At 42.8% G+C, this 9,505-nt stretch overlaps 1 protein-coding gene across 1 annotated transcript in view; it reads right to left on the bottom strand.

Annotated features, from left to right (window-relative positions):
* LOC104378486 (cytosolic phospholipase A2 epsilon-like) overlaps positions 1-1,758 on the bottom strand; it is a 37,159-nt gene extending 35,401 nt beyond the window's left edge. Inside the window, exons 1-2 of the mRNA XM_086613841.1 lie at positions 1,663-1,758; positions 340-429 (exon numbers count right to left, since the gene is read on the bottom strand). Coding sequence (XP_086469967.1) covers positions 340-429; positions 1,663-1,758 — 186 coding nt within the window. The remainder of the gene's footprint in view (positions 1-339; positions 430-1,662) is intronic.
* Between the last annotated feature and the right edge of the window lie 7,747 nt (positions 1,759-9,505).

Here is a 9,505-nt window from a genome sequence, read left to right on the forward strand (position 1 = left end):
CAGCAGAACAAGCATCATTGTTGCTTTTTGCCCTTTCAGTTACAGAGAGCATTGTGGAACAGAAAGCTCACCAACGGATTTCTCCTACAAGTAAGAGAGGGATTAAACCAGTAGATATTCCGCATGTTCCCAATAAAGTGTAACAAAGAAATACAACAAGCAGTTCTGAAAATCATAAACATAAGTGGAATAAAATTATCTAAACAATAAACTTAAGGGCATTTACCTTGTAACACTCAAACTTCTGCCATCATTATTTATCTTTGCAAGCCTTCTCCCTTTTTGAGCAAAACAAAACCCTCAGCTCTCTTTCGTTCAAAATGCTCTTGTTCACAATACCTTGAAATCACCTTTGTCTGGTACAGTACTTTCTTCATTTTCTTCTTGCGGTTCACCATCTCCCAAAGAATCAATGTCTGAGTCTTCATCCTGAAGAAAGCAAGCAATGATAAATGATAACGTTAAAACAACAACAGCAGCATTATCAGGGTAGATAATTAATTCCTGCTTGCAATAACTTATGCTGGAACCCCAATTAGAACAGCTGTTGGTTACACCCAGTTGTATTACAGTGCTCAGTATAATGAACAAACCACCATGTGGTGCTGTGGCACACATTGGTACAAAAACCATGGGCCGGGGTACCCTTTCAACAAGTCAATGAAGGAAGAACCATTTCAGCTGTGAGATACCCAAAAGGTGCCTTTGCATTTATTCTGTGAATAAGGGTTTGCTTTTTGTTTTGAATGTGATCTTTCGGCAATCTACTTCTGCTCCCTGGAGTATTAAATCTTGATTTAAAAATTCCCAGAATCTCTTCTCTGGGTTTGAACCCATAGCATGAATCATGTTCCAATTGCAAAATTTTAAATCTAACATTTCAGTTTTTCAAGAAACAGAAGTTCCAAAACAATTCTACAGTGTAGAGTTCCCCCTTTTGAAACGATTTGTAGGAAAACACTATGGAAGGACACTTCCTATAAAAAATGTTTAAAGTATTAAAAATGTTTCCAGAGTACATCCTGAAGTGATTTGCCTTTGTCAGTCAGAGACCACACAGAACAACATACTACAGTTAAAATTAAATGCAAATCTTGAAATTATCCAGAGAACGCAAAGCAAAATAGAAAATTCAGAACAAAAATGGAAATTCAGTTCCTTATGCCTATTCTTTATTGTGTCCTTGTTTCTTTTCCAATCACAAAAAATGGACTTGTCACATTAATACACATCAAAATTTTGCTATTGATATAGAAATACTAAGTTTCTAATTAAAGTAGTATTTAATTATGGAAGAAAAATGTTCTTCTAAGTCTGGGTCTGGATTCAGGCTGACAATTCAGTCCTCTAAAAATTGTTTCCTTCCCTGTTCATTTTTTCCACTTTCTCTTCTTTTTCTGTCCCCTTGCCCTTCTGACTTCTCTCATTTTGCTGATGAAGCTGAGATTTTAGGCTCCAGTGGAGTCACAAAGATTTTTACAACTGATAGAACATTTCACCTTGAACTCCTTCAGGCAGAGCCACTGCTGCCTAATCCCATCAGGCAGAGAGTTTGTACAGTAGCTTGTATATAAACACACTCACAAAGCAGGATTTTGTTTTCTGTCAAATTCATGTCAAACACAGCAGAACTTAAGCAAACTTTTAAAGCCATTTTCTTACCTGTAGTCCTTTTGCCTTTGATGGCATCATGGCCTTCCCCGAGTTCACATAACAGAGTGTTTCTGGCACCTCCACAGGCAGCACTTCCTGAGACATGTTTGCAGGGTTTACTCCTGTAGGAGTCAATGACAAGTTATTTTATAAAATGACCTGAGGCCCCACCCATCTCATCTCTATAAGTAAAAGACTCCCCTCCCATCACTGAAGATGATGGCACACAGAGGATGACTGCTCCAGGGAAGGATCTCACGGGGCAAGCACAGCAGCCAAAAGGGATGTGGTACCTTCCTCTGGCTGGGAACCTCTACCAGTCTGCGCTTGCAGGGTCGTGCACTGCTGCCACCCTTTTTCTGTGGTGAGCAGGGTCCTGAGTCATCTTGCCAAGCAGAGAAGCATGGAGGAGCATGCTCCTTCAAACTCAGCTCTTTCCCACCTTTGGCACAGAGACTGCCCTGAGCAGAGAGCCGTGGCCAGTCCTGTGGGGGGGAAAGTGAGCCCTGGAAAAAGCCTGTGTGTAAATAACTACCAGTGACCTGCCTGTGCGGATGCACACATCTGTACACTTTGGTGAAATCCTCCGTATAGGCAGGGGGACCCAAACTCACTGCCTGCAAAGAGGTGCTGCCCCATGCCATGCAGTAGCCTCCCTGGAAAGGACCACCCCCGCCACTTACTGGTTACTGTGTAGACCAGTAGCTCCCAGCTCCTCCTGGGCTCTTCTGCTCCTTCTTCCAGGGGGAGCAAGACCAAGGCACAGGGCTGGGTCTTTGATTTACAGAGGTGAGCAGTAGGTAGAGGAGGTGAGGGGGAGGGGAGGGTGTGGAGTAGCAGCATCAGATTGTGTGCCATAGGATGGCAGGAGAGAAGGAGGTGGATGTTTGCAGGGATTAGCAGGGATCTTGAGGTCAATGCCTATGGCTACAAGCGTTATCCAGGACCACTACTGCACCCGGCAGTACCTCAAATTCAACAAAAAAAAAAAAAAAAGGAAAACGTATAATAGCTGTGCAAAGCAGATAAGAGTTATGTTTTTGTATACTTTCCAGAGAAAGGCAATAAAGCTCTACATAGTGACTGCGGGAAACTCATGTCAAGATGAACGGAATTTACTATCCAGTGGTTTAGTTTTATTACGTTTATTAGTTTTATTTTACACAGATCCTGTTCAACCAAAGAGCACGAACAAAAGAGCATATGAACGTCTCCAGGCATACCCAGTGGAAATTACCATCTTCAAACACAGAAAAACAAATGAATAACAAACTAGCAACTCCAGTAACAGTAGGCTGTGTCATAGCATCTGCATTTCCAGCATGAAAAGTAGCTCTGCCCACACTAGAAGTACAAGAGCATCTTTTGGCCTCAGGTCACGGACACTCTGAACTGCATCCTGGAGAACTCCTCTTGCAGCTTAATTCAGAGAACAATCATTCATCTTTTTTTTTTTTTTTTTAAGCCTTACCAGAAGAGAAGACCTACCTGATCTCGGAAGACCTGCCACGGGACATTAAAAATATCAGTATACTTGTTATTAGAGCAGGCCAGTTTTCCCAAGGCTGATTAGTTCAGAGGACCATTAGCATAAGTGATGACATTCACCTAGAAACCCCTCTAAAGGTGACGAAACTTAAGAAAGTTGAGATTCCCTGTCCTCAAGGAAACTCAAGAATAACAGGCAGATTTTGCATACAAACTTCAATATCTGTGAAGTTAATACCCCATCATGTTCACACTCGGCCATCTGGAGTGATCTGTATGGCCTTCAGATAATTTGAGGTATTCTGTTTCCACCTGAGTGACACCAAAGGGAGTGTCATAAAGAAAGAAAACTCTGAGGCTCTCACTAACAACCAAACTAGTGTTATCTAATTTAAAATCTGAACGTACAGAGCTGGATCGTCTCAATTTGTAAAATGAAAAGCAGATGTTCCAAGTGGAATTAGTTTATTTCTTTACGTTTCATATTTCAGTAATTTAAGGATAGAAGAAGCAAGATAACCTATCTGCTTCAAAGACCTAACTGTAATTGCCCTGGCAGCAAACAGCACACTACTCTAGTCCTTTACTGCTTGCTAGGCCTCGTACTCCCTCTAATACTTAGGTTTCTTATTCACACCACAACCCAGTTTTTAGAAGCATAAATCTCTTGGCAAAAGACCCTGTATTACATCTGACTACAGAGACAGGCTGTGGAGAAATGGAGCTCCATGGCAAACTTTATATTTTTCAACATGTTCAAATACGGCTTTGTGATTTCTTTTGGACTGGACCAAAACTGCTGATAGCCAGTGTCCTCCTAAATGCCTTGCAACAGTATATGCTTGCCTAGCCTTCCAACAGGCCAGGCAAGATGAGCCTGGGGTTATTCCGGCAAACTGGAAATACAACCAGGACTGGCTGTGACTGCCTCACTGCTCTCAGACATATGGATACTTCTGTATAAAACGCAGCATTGGAGAGCAGAGTCAGATGGGCATTCTGGCTCAGCTATGTCCTCGTACTGACGGAGGAGTGGTGCCTTAGACCATCACCTGTGCAGTTAATGAAGGAAGGAGGTGTGGAGCTGGAGAGGAAAGTCACAGGAGGCAGAGGCATTACTGCTGTGTGTCATCTTACCCCTGTTGCAGATAAGACAGAATCTTCTGCGAAATTAATTTTAAACCAAGCTTTTAACCAAAGGGTTTTAAATATTCCTGTTAGGACATAATGATCATATTAAGAAAAGTATGGCACTTTATATCCATCACATGTATGCATCAACATTTGTATGTATCTAGCAGATAACTAGTACACAGCTCTGAGGCTGAAAGATGTTACTTTCCCAGTAGAGAGGCTGGCATCATTCATGACTTTTTACATCACTGCACTCACATTTAAATGCTTGTCTATGTTTCTTTCATGTTACAGTTACTGATGCACTGGATAAAACCCAGCACTTACCATACCGGTTTCTAGAGCAGACTCATTGAAGTGGAGATTTATGCTCTGTTTTACGTCTCTCAGATTTTATGCATGTTGCAAATGTACAGTCCTCAATGGTTACCTGTATAGTGAGAAAGTCCTCTGTGCCTGGGGTTGTCTCACTGTGGGATGTTTTCTGTACTTGGAGAAGGATTCCCAGGAGTACAGTAAACTAGAAGAGCGGTTCCCAAAGTTTTCTGAATCACTGCTCACTCTCCACATTTCTGCAGACTGCATTCAAGTTTATCATCTCCTCATGAGCTGGAAACCAGCACAAGGGCAGCATGATCAGTATGGTGCTTCCTCCCATGCCCCAAATGTGCAGTGGGTCACAGGCCATCGGCTCCTGCACCAGCAGCAACCACGTACCAGAGCTTAAGAGTGACTAGAAAGGTATTGGTTAAGGGTCTATGAAGGATTTTCTGAATACTCTTCTGCACATGGAACCAAAACATTTAATCTGTAACAAATTCTAGGATATTTACTATGAGAGTGGTAGAACACTGGAACAGGTTGCCCAGAGAGGTGGTGGATGCTCCATCCCTGGAGACGTTCAAGGCCAGGTTGGACAAGGCCCTGAGCAACCTGATCTAGTTGGAGATATCCCTGTTCCTTGCAGGGGGGTTGGACTAGATGACCTTTGAAGGTCCCTTCCAGCCCTAACCATTCTATGATTCTATGATTCTATATCGTATCATCTGTTAAATCTCAAAATAAAACACGTTTTATGTTTACAGAGTAGATACCAAACCAAAACACATGTGTCTCAAGAAGGAATTTGGAGCATGGCTTGCTTTCAAGACTGGTTGGAAAAATTTTGGATGTCAGCCAGCTCAGTAGAAGAAATTGCAAAATTAAAGAAACAACTATCAATTGCTCAAGATTTAAAAGTGCGTATTAATATATGTAGAAACTTGCAGCTCCTTACCTGATAGTTATCAAGATCTAAGGATGCTCCATTGCCTCAGCAGAAGAAAGGAAATAGGAGGGAAACAAACATTTCATATATTTACAACTAATTTACAGGTTATTAGCTGAGAGAGAGAAGGGTGCGAAGGGTGCAATAAGCAGCAGCTGGCAGGAAAAGCCATACTGCTAGGGACTGAGGGACTGTCTTTTCCCAGTATTTAAGGGCAGAGAAAAGAATAGAGAGCTGGGAGCTAGAAAGCACTTACAGTATGCGTATCAGGCATCTGTAAACCCAGAGCAGTCAGAATCTCAGCAGTAGGATTTAATGCCATCACATTTTCTGGATTAGGGTTTTTCAGTTGCTATACTTTTTAATGGAACAGCCTATGAAGGCTGCTTTGGAGAAATTTGAGGATGGATATACCTTTATCTCCATTTTAAATGTTTGTCTCCATCATCTTTTCATTCTTGATTTCCTCTTTCTTTTCTTCTTTCCATTCCTTGCCATCTTTTCTTTCCCATTGACCTCTTGGCTTTCCAAAATATCTGTTCCCCGTCTTTGTGCATCTCAATACCACATAGCTATAATTCCCCTTTTCACTTTTTTTCTGGTATTACATTTTTTTTTCCCTTCTCCCTTTTCTCCCTCTCTTGCTTTTTATACCATTTGTTTTCTTAATCTTTCCCTTTCATCTCACATGTCTCCTCCATACTGCAATGGTGCCTCCAGAAGCTTCGAATCTGAATGATGGAGGTTTGGTCATATTTGGAACAAGCATGAATACTACAAGTATTAGGGCAGCTGGGATGAGGCCATGACATCTAGGTGAGACACCCAACTGCACAGAGAAAAGAGGATAAGCAATAATGGGTTGATGGGAGTGCAAAGGAGGCCTCAGTATCCAAGGAGGAAGAAACTGGAAGCATCACAAGACATCCCAGAGTTTTGATATGAAGAGCTGGAGGGGTGGGACGAATGCTGGGGAAGTGCTTTATGAATGCTGCTGGTCTGCTGGGATTCAGTGGGAACCCTGCAAGGGACAGACTTTCAGGAGGAGCCTAAAGGTACAAACGTTCAACGGCACAAAAGACACACAGTTCTTACCCATTGTTACCTGTTGGCCAGCATACCATGATCAGGGCATGAGGAAAACCAGCCCTGCTGGAAATGAGACCCTGATGTCCTCCACTGCTGCCTTATCACTCCAGTAAGATGGTGAGATATTGCACATACACAGCAGAGTTTTACATGTGAACAGGTTTTAGCACAGAGTTTCTCAGAAGGGCGTCCTGCTCTACCATCCACCTTTCTCCTGCATCTGCTGTGGCAGACACATTTCCCATCATTTGCATGGTGCAAGCCATAGTCTCACAAACGAATAGCTTGCTTCACTGAGACTGTTTGCAGTAATCTTTCATTTGATCACTCTTTGGGTTACAGAACAGCTCTAAAACGGTGCTGCCAACCATCCCATTAGCTTCTACCTCCTCAGTGGTACTCACCCGACAGGACACATGCCTCGCGAGGCATTCAAAAACCCCACTGCAGCTTTCCTTAGGTTCCTATTGGCTGACTCACATCACTGAGCTGCTCAGTTCTCCATGCACCTTTGTGATAATCAGAAGGGCTGAGGCAAAGGTGCAATTGCCTGCTAATCCCTTCACTTACCTGCAGATAATGAATAGGTAAGGAGGAAAAGCAAGACACAGAAAAGACGCGGAACATATTCATTACAATTAAGGAGGTCACCGTGTTAGTGTTTGTAGTTCCTATTACCACAGCTGCCAAGAGTTCTGTCTTTTAAAATATTTAGGAAAAATCATGCTAACTCCTGTCAGTGTTGACAACTGTGACACAGCGTGGACCTGGATGTTTGCAGTGCTTCTTCCCTTCTAGTTTTTTTCCTCTTTTGAATGGATAATTCCAAGAAATTACTCCTATTTCCGGTAAAAAGAGACACTCCCAACCTGGAAAACCAAAATAGGCTTTTAAATGTCCACATCTGCAGCTGTTACCTACATTCTTTCAATGCCTCGGTACAGCCCAGAGGCTGAACACAGGAAACATACCCCATTAGCAGCTGAACAAGAACAAAAAACGCCAGAAGACAAAGCCACACAAAGACTCCATGCTGGTCTGCAAAAGCTAATGATCAGGATCTCTGTAAGTGCTCTTCACAATTAATTAATAAATTTAATGATAAAAAGCAAGCTGAGCTCAACAAATTAACCAGCCCCCTAAGTCATGAACAAAGCACCTCTGCTAAACACAGACCAGGAGTGCTGACTAGATGAGAGTCAAGAGAATTGGCCATTGCTGAGGAGCAGTTACCTGGAGACACCTCTACAATATCTCAGAGAGAAAGAAATGAACTGTGGATGGCATGATGGGGCTGGTGTCCTTCCCCTCAACTGAAGAACATTACTCATGGGGTTGTTACATTATCTAAGGGTGAAGGCTCTCAGTGCCCCAGAAGAAGGACAGCTGGATGGAGGATTAAGCCAGACCTTTTTCAGGGTCTATGGTAACACAGGACATATAAGTATTTTCAGGGTCACAGCAAGGACCTTGCTGTGGGACTCAGGTGGCTGTGGGAGTATCTGAAAGAAAAAAAAGTCATGGAAGTCTGACGATTGCAAGGGAAGAACTGACAAGAAGATTTAATTCTTGTCTGAGAGCTTTGCCCAAGCTGAAAGCATCACTAGGAGCTATTGTGTGCGCCTGGCCAGACTGCGGGCAGGTGGGAAGGGGTCAGCTTCTAGAGCGTACAGCACAGCAAGTGATGTCTTAGTGGCACACCTGGAATAAATGGGGCTTCCCTCTGTTAAAAGGAAACTAACAAACAAAAAGACAGCGAAAGAAACAAAGGCGTATAGTTATGGGCAGGGATGGGAAGAGAGAGGCAGGGTTCTTGAAACTTAGTGTCGTCAGCAGCCTTGGATGGCAGCTCTCGAAGATGCCTGAAACCCCAGCTGGAAGATGGGCAGGTGGGAGAAGTAGCAAACGCATGTGTCACCCCAAATGGGTTTGCCATAATGATAAACAGGGAAGGCCGAGAGGGAGTTACAGCTGGGGCAGAGGAGAGGCAATGCCGAAAGCAACTGTGTGACTCAGTAGCAGAGATCACAAAGAGGAGCCCTAGATGAGCACTGACAAGTAAACAGCCATTTCAGCACACTGGGGGTATGAACCAGGGCTGCAGATTGGATGGAGGTGTGAGGGCCTGGAAAAGCAGCTGCGACAAGGACACACCATCCCTAAGGGGGCTGCTGAGGTCATCGGGAGTGAGTGTGGGAGAGTAAAGACGATAAAGACATAAAGCCATCAAGGAATGCTTGAAGGAGGAGAGATGACAACAAGAAGGAAGAGAAATTTTCAGCCTCTTAGAGGTTCACTTTAGATTCTGAAATGAGGATTTATTTTCTCTTTTGGCTATGATTCCATTACGCATTGGTCTGTGTGTGCCAATACATGTGACTTCAGCACAGACAAGTTACTGTATTTTATTTAAATTTGAAGTTATTAAGGGCAGCTGATACTGGCTGATGCGTTGTATCTTTTTTTAGATCAGCATCTCTGTTGTAATAAAACAGGTTTACAGAGTATTTGCATTATTAAAATCCTTCATAAAGCGAAGAATTGTTTTGGTCTTCATCTCAAAAAAAAGGCAGTTTAAACAAATTGTCTTGTGCTCTTTGTAGTAGTCGCATAGACTGTGTGTTGATCGTATACAGTCAGGGACTGACAAAGTTATGCAATTACCTGTGAATTATCCACACACATCATGTGAAGAACTTAGCTTGCCTTTTTACCACAAAATCTGAATGTCTCCCAGTTTTTAATGTTTTTATTCTCAGCATCCCATCCTATAATAACAAGAAATACTAATAAACCCGTTGAAATGAATGGGACGCAGATGCTGAGCTGGATCCTCTAAATACCATGAGTGTCCATTGAAAAGCACAACCCTGG

Source organism: Tauraco erythrolophus, chromosome 6 (assembly GCF_009769465.1).
Source record: "Tauraco erythrolophus isolate bTauEry1 chromosome 6, bTauEry1.pri, whole genome shotgun sequence".
NCBI classification, from domain to species: Eukaryota; Metazoa; Chordata; class Aves; order Musophagiformes; family Musophagidae; genus Tauraco; species Tauraco erythrolophus.